This window comes from Lipomyces oligophaga (genome assembly GCF_038497815.1).
Source record: "Lipomyces oligophaga strain CBS 7107 unplaced genomic scaffold V1516scaffold_3, whole genome shotgun sequence".
Taxonomy (NCBI): Eukaryota; Fungi; Ascomycota; class Lipomycetes; order Lipomycetales; family Lipomycetaceae; genus Lipomyces; species [Lipomyces] oligophaga.
The window spans coordinates 217,862-233,099 of record NW_027117787.1 but is presented as its reverse complement, the minus strand read 5'-3'; the positions used below and the strand labels follow the sequence as shown (position 1 = coordinate 233,099).

The 15,238-nt window shown below is 41.9% G+C and overlaps 8 protein-coding genes and 1 non-coding gene across 9 annotated transcripts; 4 read left to right on the top strand and 5 right to left on the bottom strand.

Moving 5' to 3' along the window:
* Positions 1-353: 353 nt before the first annotated feature.
* Positions 354-3,805, top strand: V1516DRAFT_621959 (ubiquitin carboxyl-terminal hydrolase-domain-containing protein; the record flags this gene model as incomplete). The annotated part of the gene is made up of 3 exons (XM_066919554.1): positions 354-476; positions 529-695; positions 760-3,805. The coding sequence occupies 3 exons, from the start codon at positions 354-356 to the stop codon at positions 3,803-3,805; spliced, it is 3,336 nt and encodes a 1,111-aa protein (XP_066777838.1).
* A 141-nt stretch (positions 3,806-3,946) lies between these two features.
* V1516DRAFT_t23 lies at positions 3,947-4,020 on the bottom strand. Its single transcript has one exon. It is a non-coding gene; the product is annotated as a tRNA-Val (tRNA).
* Positions 4,021-4,893: 873 nt separating this feature from the next.
* On the top strand, positions 4,894-6,388 carry V1516DRAFT_672463 (uncharacterized protein). Its single transcript, XM_066921753.1, has 3 exons — positions 4,894-5,635; positions 5,692-5,783; positions 5,833-6,388. Exons 1-3 carry the CDS (start codon positions 5,350-5,352, stop codon positions 6,211-6,213), a joined length of 759 nt encoding a protein of 252 aa, XP_066777837.1. The 5' UTR covers positions 4,894-5,349; the 3' UTR covers positions 6,214-6,388.
* On the top strand, positions 6,389-7,654 carry V1516DRAFT_672462 (nuclear pore complex assembly-domain-containing protein; the record flags this gene model as incomplete). The annotated part of the gene is made up of 4 exons (XM_066921752.1): positions 6,389-6,632; positions 6,684-6,907; positions 6,964-7,173; positions 7,226-7,654. Coding segments are annotated over exons 1-4 (916 nt in total), but the record flags the coding sequence as incomplete, so codon positions are not given.
* V1516DRAFT_672459 (mitochondrial glycoprotein) lies at positions 7,553-8,497 on the bottom strand. The gene has a single exon (XM_066921751.1). The coding sequence runs from the start codon at positions 8,442-8,444 to the stop codon at positions 7,635-7,637; it is 810 nt and encodes a 269-aa protein (XP_066777835.1). The 5' UTR covers positions 8,445-8,497; the 3' UTR covers positions 7,553-7,634.
* A 165-nt stretch (positions 8,498-8,662) lies between these two features.
* V1516DRAFT_711059 (uncharacterized protein) lies at positions 8,663-9,923 on the top strand. Its single transcript, XM_066924256.1, has 2 exons — positions 8,663-8,982; positions 9,035-9,923. The coding sequence occupies exons 1-2, from the start codon at positions 8,710-8,712 to the stop codon at positions 9,719-9,721; spliced, it is 960 nt and encodes a 319-aa protein (XP_066777834.1). The 5' UTR covers positions 8,663-8,709; the 3' UTR covers positions 9,722-9,923.
* On the bottom strand, positions 9,759-11,795 carry V1516DRAFT_672456 (uncharacterized protein). Its single transcript, XM_066921750.1, has 2 exons — positions 11,649-11,795; positions 9,759-11,530 (listed from the first exon to the last, which is right to left on the bottom strand). The coding sequence occupies exon 2, from the start codon at positions 11,520-11,522 to the stop codon at positions 9,972-9,974; it is 1,551 nt and encodes a 516-aa protein (XP_066777833.1). The 5' UTR covers positions 11,523-11,530; positions 11,649-11,795; the 3' UTR covers positions 9,759-9,971.
* Positions 11,796-12,005: 210 nt separating this feature from the next.
* V1516DRAFT_684643 (NADP-dependent oxidoreductase domain-containing protein) lies at positions 12,006-13,073 on the bottom strand (the record flags this gene model as incomplete). Its single annotated transcript, XM_066923573.1, has 2 exons — positions 12,006-12,615; positions 12,685-13,073. The coding sequence occupies 2 exons, from the start codon at positions 13,071-13,073 to the stop codon at positions 12,006-12,008; spliced, it is 999 nt and encodes a 332-aa protein (XP_066777832.1).
* Positions 13,074-13,724: 651 nt separating this feature from the next.
* V1516DRAFT_622101 (NADP-dependent oxidoreductase domain-containing protein) lies at positions 13,725-14,826 on the bottom strand (the record flags this gene model as incomplete). Its single annotated transcript, XM_066919562.1, has 3 exons — positions 13,725-14,337; positions 14,385-14,539; positions 14,593-14,826. The coding sequence occupies 3 exons, from the start codon at positions 14,824-14,826 to the stop codon at positions 13,725-13,727; spliced, it is 1,002 nt and encodes a 333-aa protein (XP_066777831.1).
* Positions 14,827-15,238: the final 412 nt, after the last annotated feature.

Genomic DNA, 15,238 nt, shown 5'->3' with positions numbered 1-15,238 from the left:
ACTTCACCTATTCGGCTGAACAAAGCCAAGATGAATCTCGCCGCCACACAGCCGCTTGACTCCCAGTAGGAATTACGATCACTCTATTAGTCACATGAGTAGAATTGGTACTAGAACCTCGAAGGATTTTGGATGTAAGCTGATTGACCCAAAGCACATAGACGAGGGTCGAGGGAAACGATAGTGCGAAGTTACGTGTGGGAACGCGGTTGGTTAAGCAACGTCCATACTACTCTCTTTTCCTGTTCCTGAGTGTCCTTCTGTTTTAATTCTTGTGGAATTATTGGTGTTGAATCGGTGTGATCTACCAAAGTCTTGACAGCAGAGCTGCAGACTTGGGCTCCATTTAAACGATGGACGGCTGGCAAGAGATATACCGAACATCTACAGGGCCTAGATATGATTCGATTGCTGCTCCCATCTCTGCTCTAGCTTTTGATACATCGGAAGAGCTCTTGTGGACAGGTGATGAGCAGGTAATGTCAAAATTGTTTAGTATTATAAACTTCGTGAATTGACTGATTTCAGGGTCGTTTGGCGTCGTTTGCCGGCCCATCTCTTCGAAAATATACTTCCTATAAAGGTCATCGTTCTGCCGTGCTTCAAATATTACATAACGACCGCGGTACTTTATCATTATCATCAAATTCATTTCGTCTGTCGCAGCGACGTGGTCTGGTTCGCTATAATCTTGAGTGAGACTCCTTGTTCTACATAAGACAAACATCTGGATCAAACGAACTAACGCGTCATTTCAAGGCATGAGAATCTCAAGGATGCGACAGCAATGTGCTATTCCTCACGTGGAACTTCTGAAATCGTGATCGCAAAATCGACACCTGGACTTTTGCGTGTGAATGTCGATCGAGGAACTTTGTTATCCGAAGTGGCTTCTGATGCAGGTATATCTGTTATGCGCCGAGGCAGTAGGCTGATTTGTGCTGGCTCGGTCAATGGTGATATTCTTCTAATTGATCCAAATTCTATGCGAGTGGTGCGCAAGATAACGGCAGCTCATTCGAGTGGCGTAGCCGATCTTGACACTCGCGACAATGTTCTATTGACCTGTGGTCATACTCATAGAGGAACCTCTTACCTTCTTGATCCCTTACTAAACATCTATGATCTTCGTACTTTTCGTCCGCAACCACCCGTTCCGTTTCCTGCTGGCGCTGCTTTTGTTCGTTTGCATCCCAAAATGTCAACAACTTGCTTAGTGTCGTCTATGACTGGTCAACTACAAATGCTGGATTATGCTAATCCTGCTAACGCCTTTCTCTATCAGGCTGCTGTTCCATATATTTCAGGCTTAGAGTTCTCCTCATCAGGAGAATATTTTGCATTAGGGTCTAAAACTGGGCATATTCAAATTTGGGGATCACATGAATCCAGTCAATTTACAGAATTTGCTCGGGCAACAGAGTGGAATGATGCGACCCCTGACACTGGTACTCCTATTTCCGTTGATCAAGATATTCCTCTAAATTCTGTTGGCATGCCATACTATCATGAGACTTTATTATCTGTTTGGCCGGATGATATGGTATTTAATGTGGCTCGCCCACCACCGCCGATCGATTCCGAGATCCTCGCTAACATGAAGACCGTTGATTTCTTTGGTTACGCACCTTTTCCAAAACATATGCACCGATATGTTACTGATACTTCACCGTATAATGTCATCCTGAACAAGACCGACAGTAAAGCACCGCTATTCCGCAGTCAGCGTGATAAACTGCAAGCAAAGAAAGGTGACAAAGATTCCGTGCCAAATCAAAACACAGTTGATCCGGTAGAGTCATTTAAGAAAGTGGAGATCCAATACTCTCGATTCGGCGTCGATGATTTTGACTTCAAGTTTTATAATCAGACAGCGTATTCAGGTCTTGAGACTCATCTTCAGAATTCATATACGAATTCATTGCTTCAAATATATCGGTTTGCACCGCCAATGTATAATTTTGCGCTACAACATGTAGCCGGTTCTTGCCTTTTGGAAGACTGTTTGCTATGTGAACTTGGCTTTTTAATGGACATGCTTGACAAGGCCCAAGGAGAGCATTGTAGAGCATACAATTTTGCGCATACTTTGAGCGCAATTCCTCAGGCTGGAGCATTAGGTTTACTGGAGGACGAAAATGTTGGCTCAAATGGTAATCAGCAGCCTGTAGGAGCTATGATTCAGTCATTCAACAGATTCCTCTTTGAGCGCGTAGGGTTGGAAAGTCGACTTCGTGAAATGGAATCATCTGAATTGATGCGGACAAGCTTAACTTCAAAACTAGAAATTGTGGCGGGGATCACTCAATTAACCACAGTACGTTGTGGAAGTTGTGATTCAGAAACCCAGCGACATTCGACAGCCTACGTGACAGATCTACAGTATCCTAAGCCTTCCGAGACAACAGGGGCTTTAGGAGGATCTCGGGCGAGTGGCAATCTACCATCAACTCAGCAAGATCGCAAGAACAACAGTTTGTTAAGCGCTACCTCATTTTGTGGCATTTTGCAGCACAGTTTGGAAAACCGAAATCATGCTCGTGGATGGTGTAATGAAAAATGTCGGCGATATCAATTATTGACAACAACAAAACGAGTTCAGTCCCGGCTTCCCCAAGTTTTATCGATTAACGTAAATATAGACTCGCATGCATCTCGGCAGATTTGGAATCAGAAAAACTTTTTACCACTTCGAATTGGAGCCGAACTAAAGAGCAATGGCTTAAAAGTCCGGCCGTTCGGAATGGACAATTCTCGATCTGGACCTCCAATTCAGCCTCAACAAGTTTATGAACTTTTAGGAGTGGTGGTAGAAATCAACTTCGGAGTGTCTGATAATCATTTAGTTTCGCTGATTAGAGTTCCAAATAATGAAGGTGTGCGCGAATGGTATCTTTTTAACGACTTTTTGGTCACTCCCTTCCCGGCCATAGAGGCGCTGAAGTTTGACTATACTTGGAAATCCCCGGTGATGGTTGTGTATATCAACAGCGAATCTGCTAATCTTGCATACGATCAAACTTGGAGGCAGATGCTTGAGACTTCTCTGTTAACAGCCAATCCAGCTACAGACCTAGTTTTCCAGAATCCCAACTTTGAGTATGAGTGTTTAACGAAGGAGGAAGCTCCTACAGCAGGAACCATAGTTGCGATTGATGCAGAATTTGTCAGATTGCAAGAAGAAACTACTGAGGTACGGAGTGACGGGTCTCGCCATTTAGTAAGACCTTCAAGGTGGTCATTAGCACGAGTTTCTGTCGTCCGCGGAGAAGGTCCAAAGGCAGGAGTAGCCTTTATCGATGATTATATTACTACTACAGATGAAATTGTTGATTACTTGACAGAATTCTCAGGCATAGAAGTTGGCGACTTGGATCCCTCGCGGTCAAAAAAGCGGCTTGTTCCTTTAAAGATTGCATATAAAAAGCTTTGGCTACTTTTAAATCTGAAAGTAGTTTTTGTCGGCCACGGTCTCATCAACGATTTCCGAACAATCAATATTCAAGTACCGAAGCAACAAGTTATCGATACATTAGATATTTACTACATTAAATCTCGACAGCGCAAGTTATCGCTACGCTTCTTGGCTTGGTATCTTCTACATGAAAACATTCAAGCTATTACGCATGATTCGATAGAAGATGCAAAAACAGCACTGTTTTTGTACAACAAGTATGAGGAGTTTATACAGCAAGGCGGCCCGGAGGCTTTCGATGATTTACTCAATGAAATCTACACGGAAGGCAGAGCTGTGAATTTCAAACCTCCCACCTCCATGCCTTCTCCAGTCAAGTCAACTGCTTGAGATATTTAGAACATTACTAAGAGTGTTACTTTTATGTATAATAAATTGAAGTGTAATTTAAATTTGTAGTAAGAAGTTTGAAAAATCTCTAATCCGGAATCCAAACAAGTTTATAAGCAGATTCCACAAAAAAAAAAAAAGTGATTCGACCCAGGATCGAACTGGGGACGTTCTGCGTGTTAAGCAGATGCCATAACCGACTAGACCATCGAACCAACAGATAAAATAAATTTAGAAATTAAACTTCTTGGGGTCAGAAATTTAACGCATTACTGTAGCTAGTCTGTACTTTATATAATCGTATATGTATCTTATGATGGAGAATAACAAAAATACTTTAACAAAATGATCTCTATAGAACCGATCAAAAATCAGAGTTCACACTAAGGAGTGAAGAGAGTTTTGAGTGAGCAGATTATGGTTCGACAGGAACACAATATATCTATACACAAGTCCACGAAGTTGCTCTTATGAACCAAGCAAGATTGACAAATAATCTACTGAGTATTTTACAAGTGACCTTGAGCCTATACTTTTTGTTGCTTGTCGACTGAATCGTCGTGCTGAGAGATCTATAAATGACAGATCAGAATACGATCGATAGGCATCGTAGAACTTGATCCATTGGTAGCAGAAGCAATTCAAATGGTACTACACCAAGAAATGATTAGATTTTGCATGCAAATCAACTGTGTAATATTTAGAAGCTATTACGATTCTATACGAAGAACAATTCGTAACCAGCTCTTTCCTATGCGCTGATCTTGGTGGCCAATATCTGCGGATATTAAAAGAAAAACAAATGGAAAACTGCTTGTGAGACTTCTGAGGCATACAGCTAAGGCCTCCAAAGCCCAACATGACCGCTTGATTCCTCAGATGAGATAATTGAGGAATTTTCAGGATTCAGTAAAAATTTGATCGAATTTTAACCTTTCAATTTACATTCTGAACACAATTTAAACTTAAACATCGTCTCTGATCTTTATTATGGCCTGTAATTGCGATGGATCCGATTGGTCCCAAAAATTTCTTGAGCCGCATAGTGCGAGGATCTGGGTGAAAACTAGTATTTTGGATGAGTATCTGTACTAAAACGAATTTCATTTGGTATAATGATGTCGCAAAATTAAGTAGCTGGAGGTTTCATGGAAGGCAATCGTATTGTATGAGTTTGAACCGAATGTATCTGATTTGTGCATTAAGTATTATTCAGACTGTAGGACCGTGAAGCCAAATGAAATACTGCCTGCTCCACAAGTAAAATAGCCATTCTCGGCGACTAACTCGGAGAGCTTCAAGCTTGACTCCGGTGGGCCTAATATCATATAGTAGAAAACAGAGTATGGGTATTTCCAGTTAGAGCATCTGTTACGTGTTCTACCGGCGTTCCAAATAAAGGTAACTCACTTCCCGTGATTGCTCGCGTTGCCGAGACTGCCCCGCGCTTACTTTGTCTTCTCCCGCTTGATTCTCTGTCTCCACAACTACCTTTGATCTATCACTAAATATACTCCCCTTAAGTACACCCGCAGTTAAACAGAATGGGATCTTCTGCTTCAAAAGGATCCGCTAGACGATATCCGTCAGCAGCAGCACGAGCAGGCCTTGATTCTGTACTTCAGCCGCCACCTCGACATACTCTACTAAACCAGGAACCAGAATCACTAGCGTCAATTGTTCGATCTGCGGATGAAGCTACAAAAGTTCAACAATCGGCCGGCACAGCAGCTACAGTAGATGAAGAGGAGCCTGTTCGAGCCCCTACTCCTGAAGTATCTAAGGTAAAGGATGCTGAACTGTTGGGATTAGAAGATTTCGAAGCGCCTGGTAAGTTCATCTGGGAGGCAAAGAGCAGGTAAATTTCTAACTAATGCCATGCTTAGGTTCATCCTACAACTCTCAACTAAATAAAATGCTTAAAAGTATTGGCCCTATAGCTGCGGAAGGTAATATCACTGTTTCTAACAATGTACAAGTAAGTTTGATTTTCTGCATGATCAAACCTGTGTTAATTGAAGTTGCAGACCAATCCTATTGCGATGATGTTCCGTGCCCGTGACTCCGTCTCTGACCGAGTAATGAAAGAACAAGAAGATGAATCGATTCCGCGAACGTTGTTTACAGCTGGAGAGCTTGGAGATATTTTAGAAGCAAGCAAAAGTGGCAAATCGAAATCTGAAATCATGCGTGAATTCCGGATGTCAGAGGAAGCATATGAAAAGCTGGGATCAGCCTTTACGTATTTTGGAACAGGAACTCCAGGAGGTGCAGAAGAAAACGAGAGTTATGGTACGTTACAAAACCACGGAGTTCCGACTTGGCAGTTAGAATTGCCTAGTGAGCGAAAGGACCCAAAATCGGACCGGCCTATTGCTGATCCCACCATGCAACTTTCAAGGAGGTAGATCTACAGAGTATTCACGATATACTGAAGCTCTTTAAATTGATACATAAAAGAAATTTGAATCATTTTATTATTCTTTTATCACTATTTGTATCTCTTCACTTGTGTATTTTTGGTGAGATTTTAGCATGTAAATATATTTAGGAATGAATGTCTTGTGGAAGCAATTCTCTGTCCCAACGCGCGCAACTGGAACAAAGTATTTATTTACTCGGCCTAGACGCGCTTCCATAGCGGTAACAGACTCTAACATATTTAAGACAATGGACAGTGAAGTATCAGAATATGACATTCTTTTCGGGGATTTAGAATTTCCATATAATCAGAAAATACAGAATTTCATTCGTGGACAGCGGAGCAAGCTTTCTGGGTCATTGTTCTTTGATCTTCTGTGTTCGAATATAGTCGGTATCCAAGATGGTAAGTAATTTTCTATATTTCCATGAGTATCATATTTAAATTCTGTTGAAGTTCATTTAGTATATCCTCCAGCTAAAGGAGAAGTGCTACGAGATTTGTTTGAGCAAATCGATTCTGCAAACTCGGATCTCCTAAAGAAGCAGTTATTATTATATTATATTCTGAAAGACTTTGGATTGCAAAACGCGAAAGAATTCAGCGAACAAGTATTACTTCCGGAAGCCCATAAAATGCTTATTGACGGCGTCTATTACCTTGACCGATTCGAATTTAAAGTATGTTGAATCGGCATCGAGCAATGTATTTCTGAACAATGGCTGATTTCCACCAGAGTGCTATGACAATGTTGACGTCACCGGCTGTTCATCTCCAATTTTCAGAGAAAATTCTGTCAACTTTATTGCGTTACTCCGACAATGGGTCTCACTACATTCGTATATATGTTGCTTGTAAAAAGCCTGCTCTTGATACTCCCACATCGATGACTCTGTACCTGGATGCTATCTGCAAGATTTCAGTCTCCTCTGCGTTGGAGTATATCGTAAGTGCCTTTCGAACCTATGTTGCTCCAGTTTCTGCTGACCTGATAATAGCGAGCAATTCCTTCACAAGACCGGCCTGAATATATACAGAAAATGCTTGATTTTAGTCTATCCACAAATAGTTCCGAAGTCGCATACCAAATTGCCAATCTTCCTCTAGCATACGACGAAGAAGAAATTTTAATGGAATACCTATCAGGGCGTCAAGATATCACTGCCAAAAACATCGCCATAGTTCGAGAATTGCACCGAGGACATACACAAAACGCGCAGAAGATTGCCCAGAGCATGAATAAGCAGTTATCTACTGGCACGAAGAGCACATTTCAAAGCGTCGATCTGGCCAAAAAACTACGAGCTAATGCTAGCAAGATAATGTAAAATATCAACAAAGACAATATATTACTATTTACAAAGCCACATAAATTATGACGAGACAGGAGAGCACGAGAAATAGTGATCAAGCAGAAACAAAGTTACGAATCTTTTCCAAAGATTCGATGTAGAGCTTGTTTTCCTTAAAAGGAGCAAACTCAGAAATGAAAATGGCGAGCTCATCGTCGATTCCAAACTCTGCCAGATATTTGGGCATGAGCTTAACCAGACGAGGATCAAGCTCATTGAATGGCGGTCCCCAGTACTTAAGACGTCGATCATTCTCGGCCTCTGCTGATTGAGAAAGTGCGACGGAAGAGTCATCAAAATGTGAGACTAGTTCTACCACAAACTTACCCTCACGAACAACAGTCTCAACAGCAAGTGTACCAGCGTTTGGCTTGGTGATGAAAATCTTAGTGAAGACCACCGGTTGACCAGATTGCTCATACATAGGATCTACGTTACCGTTTTCATCGACAATGTTCTCCTCGTCATATTCGTCCTCATTATAATTTTCGTGAATATCAGAAGGGACAAAACGAACAACAACCTGTGCGCCGTTGATTTGACCTTCCAGAGAGACAGAGTCCTCACTTGGAGGACTCACAATCTTGAACCCGCTCGATTCAAGAAAGTTCTTCGCGGGGTCCGGAATTCCGTCGATCTCATCAGATTCCAATTTTTCCGTTTCATATTCAAGTTCTCCGGTCAAAACTGTTGCAAGCGCCTTCGAAGTCTCAGTCTGAGAACCACGAAGTTGAGTGATGGAAAACGACCGTACAGATGTAAAAGCGAGCGCCTGTCGACTGCCTGCGGACAAGATATTCAAAGCAGGTTTTCTAACCGATCGTACTGGCAATGACACAACACGAGAGATAATTCGAGAAGCCATTTTACTTTTCTTGTTTTATGATTTGATCGGGAAAAGAGAGATTTTACTTGAAGAACAAAACTAGCAGAGTAAAAACTCAGCTCCCCGGATCTGGGAAAATTTCAAGTGCTGGGACAAGACACTAACGACCAGCACGTGAATACATAAATGCAAAATCTAGTGACATTTAACAACCAGTAGCTGGAACACCCAGATGATTGTTTTAATAACCACAAAGCCAATTTATTCAGAAGTTGATTTGTCCTAATTTTGCATTGAACTAATCATGGCTCAGCGAAATGCAAAAACTACCGAGGAAAAGCATGAATCCATTAGGTTCGAGTCAAAGTCGTCCGCTGAGCAGCAATCAGGACCGATTGGATTCAGAAAAGTGCCGCCAGTCATAAAACGATTGTTCGACACTTTTCCTCTTTACACGTACGAATCCGCCCCGCTACCTGCGAACCGGTTGTTGGATTCAGAAAAGGAAGAAAAACCGACAGTGTTCTTATATTCGACAGAGCTACGCTCTATTCATCCTGAATCTCTTGCTATGTTGGTACGAATGTTATTCTGTTGGAGATGAATCGACCTTGATCTGATGTTTATAGACACTTTTCAAACTATCCGGTCTCCAGGACTCTGTTTCATTTGTATCCGCATCCCCACACTCATCTCCTGGGGATGGACCATTTCCATATATATTCCTTTCTCGGCAAAATCCTTCAGATGCTTCCGTAGAGAGATTCATCGCATTTAACTCGCAGTCATTCCACTCATGGCTCTCTACTGAATGTCCTGGCTTCCCTCGTTACAACGCCTTCCTAGAATCTCCTATTTTCACACTGATATCCATCTCATTACATGATGCTTACATATACACTCTTTTTATGATCCTACCAAATTTCAAGTCTATCGTTCAAGACCAAATAGGCTTCAACATCGGACGTAACACAGGAAGAGGTTTACTTCCCTACCTGTTGGCACGACAAGAACAATTTGCGCATTCTAAAGCTTTTGAACGACGAAAGCTTTCCGGAAAAAGCATTCTGGCAGCTAGTCGTGATGCTTTGGATGCTCTTGAATCATTGCTTAAGGCGCAAAACGGCGTGCTGTCGAATGGCATTTCACAGCCAGGGTTCTTGGAAGCTACTCTATTTAGTTATATCTATCCGATTTTACATCTGGGTTTAGTTGATGCCTCAGGTACTGGGGATGCTGAATTAGTATCGATAGTTAAGGATCATCCACTAATTGTTGAAGCTTCTGAGAAGGTCTGTTCTCTGGCCTGGTCTTGATTCTCTCCTTCTCATCTGTATATATTGCAAATTCATTCCCTTATTATCGGACTTATACATATTTGTACTTTATTTCATTTTACATATCCAAATGAGCTATCAACGTGAGTCATAAAAACCGGGAAAAAGTTATCAAAGCAAGTCAAAACAACGCTATGGGAGCCAATAACAAAACCAAAATCAAAATCCAAAAGTTTGCAACCAATCATATCCAATAAAATTCACTTGAAGTTCGTAATGCCATCAACCTTCAGTCATCATCTTCCAAATCTTCTAGAACCGACCGTCGAATAGACATACTGCCTGTCGAATATCTTGAGTTTCGATGACAATCGAGACTAGTACTTGATCGGCGGCTCGTCGATATTGTCGCAGTCTGTTTGACTGAGCTTTGAAACATCGTCCGCAATTGTTGTTGATGTTTAGCACTCTCGCCTTCTTCATCAGATGACTCGTCAAGCATATATGACAAGAATCCAGCACGTTCAGATAACCCATGTTCACCAATCCAGCAGACCCCAGAGGACTTCGTCTCAGATGAGCCTGACGGCTTTATCGAAGAGCTAGCTAAGGACATCGATTGATTCGATTGAGTAGTAGATAGGAAAACTTCCGCATCAATATCACGTTTGAATGGATAGTATAACGATACAGATGACGCCTTGGGTTCAAGCTTATAGCCCCTAGTTCTTACCTCGGCCGACAGTTTTCTTGAATGCGTCACCTTATTCAGCTGAGGAACTGAAATCTGTGCCAACGGTACTCTTTTAGTCTCATCTGATTGTGACCGTGGAGACATAGCTGTTTTGGAACGGTTCAATTTTGAATGAGATTGATCAAGCTCAGAAGTGGCATCTAATGGAGAGGGTTTGCATGAATTTTCGTCAAACCGAGCTGGTGAATATTTAACGGTGCTAGTCACAGTATCCGCCCGACGTCGTGATTGATTCTTACTTGATTTGTGATAGCTCATTGTCTTGGTAGCAGACTTATGACTATGCTGGGACTCAGCATCCAATTCGCGGACAAGGCCAGATCCCATCTTTTGAGAAATCTTTCGCCAACGAGCGCTACTAGTTGTTGACGATAATGAAACTGCATCATCATCTACTAGACGATCTTTTGTGTCCTCAATCGGCATGACAAATGCAGAGTTATTACTATTTCTATCCTCCGACACTTCATATTGCTGAGAACTGGCAGCTCGCTTAACAAATCCCGCTGCTAAATGCCGTCGTCGATGCAGAATATCGCTAGAGGGCTGCAAATGCCTGTTTTGATTTTTAGTCGATCGTTTGCTTGAAACCGATCTAGTGTCAGACTCAGATTTATTTGAATCAAAATGATTCCGAAATGACCGTAATGAGAGTGACGAGGAAGTATGCTCTTGAAGTGAATAAAGTGACTGGTTTTTGACGCTACCTGATGACGAAGCTGACTGTGAACCTGTAGTCGTCTTTTGGGAATAAGTGTGCGCAGCTGAAGAGGCGCTGATACTTGACTTGTTGTTGCCCTGATTAATATTTGCAGAGTCACGACGCGCTGAAGATGTTGTACCTGATATTGAGCGAAACACAGAAAATAAACTAGATACTGAACCATTTCGCCGAATAACACGTTCAGGAAGAAGTCCATCTTCCAAATGATCTTGACTAGATGTTATATCCAGCTGAGCAGTTTTGGATCGAACTTTGGGTGCGTTAATGCTCTTCATCGACATCAAAGAAGGTGATGCGGATAGTTGCCGAATATGAGTCTCATGCTTAGCAGAGGGATGGCCGGCATATGATTTCGAGCTCATTGTGATATCTTAAAGTTAGCAATGTATCAGAAGAACAGAACACCAGTATCACAATATATAATTATTTTGATCAATGCCAACCACTGCTAGCTGGGGCTCTTGAAGATTTGTTTATCTTGTACTTACATTCACAACGCGAGTCACGACTTCTTGTATGTAAGCCGAAACCAGCGCAAAAAATCAACTCGAATCTACTTTGGAATTTAAAATCCAACTACAGCGACGCAATTATTCCGCATAAATACCGGTTCTGAAGCACTGAAGAATGTCAAAGTGTTGACAACTACTGTTCCACCAGCGAAACTGAGCCGAGCCTCGACCTAAAACAACAAAGTTTTTGGGTTTGTTTGTTTTGATCCCGATTTGGACTGTCATGTGATTGAATCGTTCGAACGCGACAGATACGCGTCAAGAGAGACGGTGCTTCGTATATCAAATTGATTGATTGCTATTTTGGATAAGAGAATATAAATAATTGTACAATTAAGCCCATAGCTGTATAGCAAAATTCGAATTATATCTTCCACCTTGAGGATGACTGGTATTTAAAAGAGTATTTAATTCAGCAAACTCCGAATCACCCAATTTGCCAACAGAAGAGAAGTTTTCTTCTACTCGGGCAATTGTTGTACAACCAGGAATAGGAATTATTTTAAGACCTGGAATTACTTCTTCATATTTTTTAATCCACGCGAGTGCTAGTTGTGCGGGAGTCAGACCTCGTTTAGCTGCAATCTTGAAGATTTCGCTGGCGAGGTTGAGATTAGTCTGAAAGTTTTCTTCCGAAAACTGATCAAATAATTTGCGAGAGTCTTTCGGAATGTCTTCTCGGGATTTATATTGTCCAGTCAGGAAACCACGACCAAGAGGAGAGTATGCAAGGACAGTTATACCGAGATCCGCGCATGTCTGGAGAACACCATTGTCCAAGGCTTCCGTACACCACATTGAAAACTCAATCTCCACAGCAGAAATCGTCGTCACTTCAGCAGCACGTTTGATAGTAGTGGCTCCTACTTCTGAGAGTGATATGCCACCAATTAAGCCTTCTTCTTTCAACTGGACCATTCCCATCATGGTGGTTTCAATTGGTCTAAAATTGTCAGTCTGCTTGATGTAGATCAATGCGAAAGGGAAATGAAAGACAAGTTGAAAAACTCACACTTTCGGATCAACACGAGCACATTCAAACATATCAATTTTTTTGCCCTGTAATAGACCTGCGCAGTTTGAAACACTCTTTCTTACTCCTTCCGGGCTACCATCGAGAGTACGAGTGGCAATATCCAGCGCGCCTTTGACGGAAAGACAGACTCTTTCAGCGTACTTCGGATACTTCGTAAAAAACCGACCCAACAATTTTAGATTCGCTGTTGGCTCATTGGAGCCGTAGAATTCTCCAGTATTAAAACAATTTGCTCCAAGCGCAATTGCTCGTTCCATAACTGCAAAAGCCTGTTCATCAGGAATTGGCTCTTCACGTAGAGTGAGTCCCATAAGACCCAATCCAAGAGGACCACATTCAATTCCAGCGACAGTAAATTTTGACATTTTGAATTTCTGACTTGCTTAAGAAGAGATTAATTGAAAATTGAGAGACTTTGTTACAATTATATCATTGATTGCTGACCGAGTTTTGTTTCTAGTAATTTTATCAGCCTGTTCTGTTTCAAACGAATTGGCCCGACACTGGATGCAAATCGCTTTCCCGACGGAGATGTCGATCTCCGCTGACATCCCCGAGGTAGCTTAGCGCGTTAATTTTTGATCTGAATTATATCTGCTTAGAAGTTCCAGTTGAGCAGAGTTTCTATCTTAAAGTTTTATAATTACATAACGGCCTTAAGAGAATAATTCCGAATGTTATATCCGGAATCGCAATCAGATCAGCATACAGCAGAATAACCGACATGTTTCTGACTGCGAAGTCAAATCGCCGCAAACTTCCCCCTGTTTGATACCAGGCTCACCACACAACGTTCGCAATAACAGTTTCGTTCAAGGCAGTGCTTGATCCTTTGGACAAAGAAGAAATTTGCAGGAGAATACATATCCAGTATATATGGTGACATCAGCCATGTAGCAGGTCACGGTCTGTGAGCTGATACAATTATAAACTATCTGGTTGGACTAGCGCTATTCCAGGTCAATATGAATTGAAAAGATGTTAATTTATAAATACATTTTATATCTATAGAGTTTTTAATACCACAAGAGAGCTTCAGCATGAGTATTGTAGCGACCGCCTTTAATTTCAATAGATTTGATAATCTCTCCGATCTTTGCGAACTCGTCATCAGACATTGGAACAATTGATGTGAGATTCTCTTCAACCCGCTCTAAAGTGGTCGCGCCTGGAATAGGAATTATGGTAAGACCAGGTAATTTCTCCTCATGTTTCTTAATCCAAGAAAGCGCAAGCTGAGCAGGAGTGACGCCCTTAGCCTTTGCAAGTTCAACGACCTCATCAGCAAGCTTCAGATTAATCGGCAGATTTTCCTCAGAGAATCTCTCGAAGAACAAGCGCATATCACCGGCAGGAATATCAGCTCGTGAACGAATTTGGCCAGTAAGAAATCCACGACCAAGAGGCGAGTAAGCAATTACCGGGATTTTCAGCTCGGCGCATGTCTGAAGCACCCCATTTTCGGCGGCGTCAACACACCACATGGAATACTCAATTTCAACAGCGGAAATGGGCGCAACTTTTGCAGCACGACGAATAGATTCCTCACCAACCTCGGAAAGAGAGATCCCGCCAATGAGACCCTCTTCCATGATCTTCTTCAGTTCACCCATTGTAGTTTCGATTGGTCTTTAACTGAGTCAGTAGAACAATATTTAGAATCTTATAGCACTTACACCTTGGGATCCACCCGTCCACATTCAAAAATATCCAACTTCTTAGCATCACCGAGATACTTCAGAGTGTTCATCACACTGGTGCGTACACCTTCTGGAGATCCATCGGGTGCAAGAGTCTTGAGATGAACACCACCCTTGACCGAAAGACATACCTTTTCTCGAAGTCAATAATCAAATATATTCAAAAAATTGCTCTGCCCCATACCTTGTCCTTGTACTCAGGATACTTCGTAAAAAAGCGATTGACAAGCTGGAGATTCAAAGTTGGTTCCGGGGTTCCATAGAATTCGCCCGAGTTGAAGAAGGTAGCACCAAGCTCGATAGCCTTCTTCATAACCGGGAATGCCTGCTCATCCGAGGTGATCTTAGGGCGCCATGTCAGACCCATGAGACCAAACCCCAAAGGTCCTACAGGGATTCCAGCAATTTTGATAGCCATTGGTATGATGATTGAAAAAACACCAGAGGTTTGAGTTCTGTAGGATCAAGTGCTACTTTTGGAGGACTTCATAAATCAGAAAATTTAAAGATGCTGGAGGCTGACAATGTATGGGACAGAAAATAGCTCAGATAATTAAGGTTAGAGGGGGTAAACAGCATGGCTTGAGGAAGTGGGTTTCTTCTGAATGGAGATTGCAGCGGCAGATAGAGAGATATGACTGGACGAACTACTAAGAGACGTTGGATGAAGTAAGTTATGACGTTTGACAGGCGACTATTAGTCGATTAAAAGTGAGTTCGTTGCAGTGGCCTGCATTATTTTGAACAGAGATAATAAATAAGCAGCTATTCTTGTTGATTCTCTTATCGCTATCGCGCAGATCTAAGATCAGAGATACTATGGTGTAAGT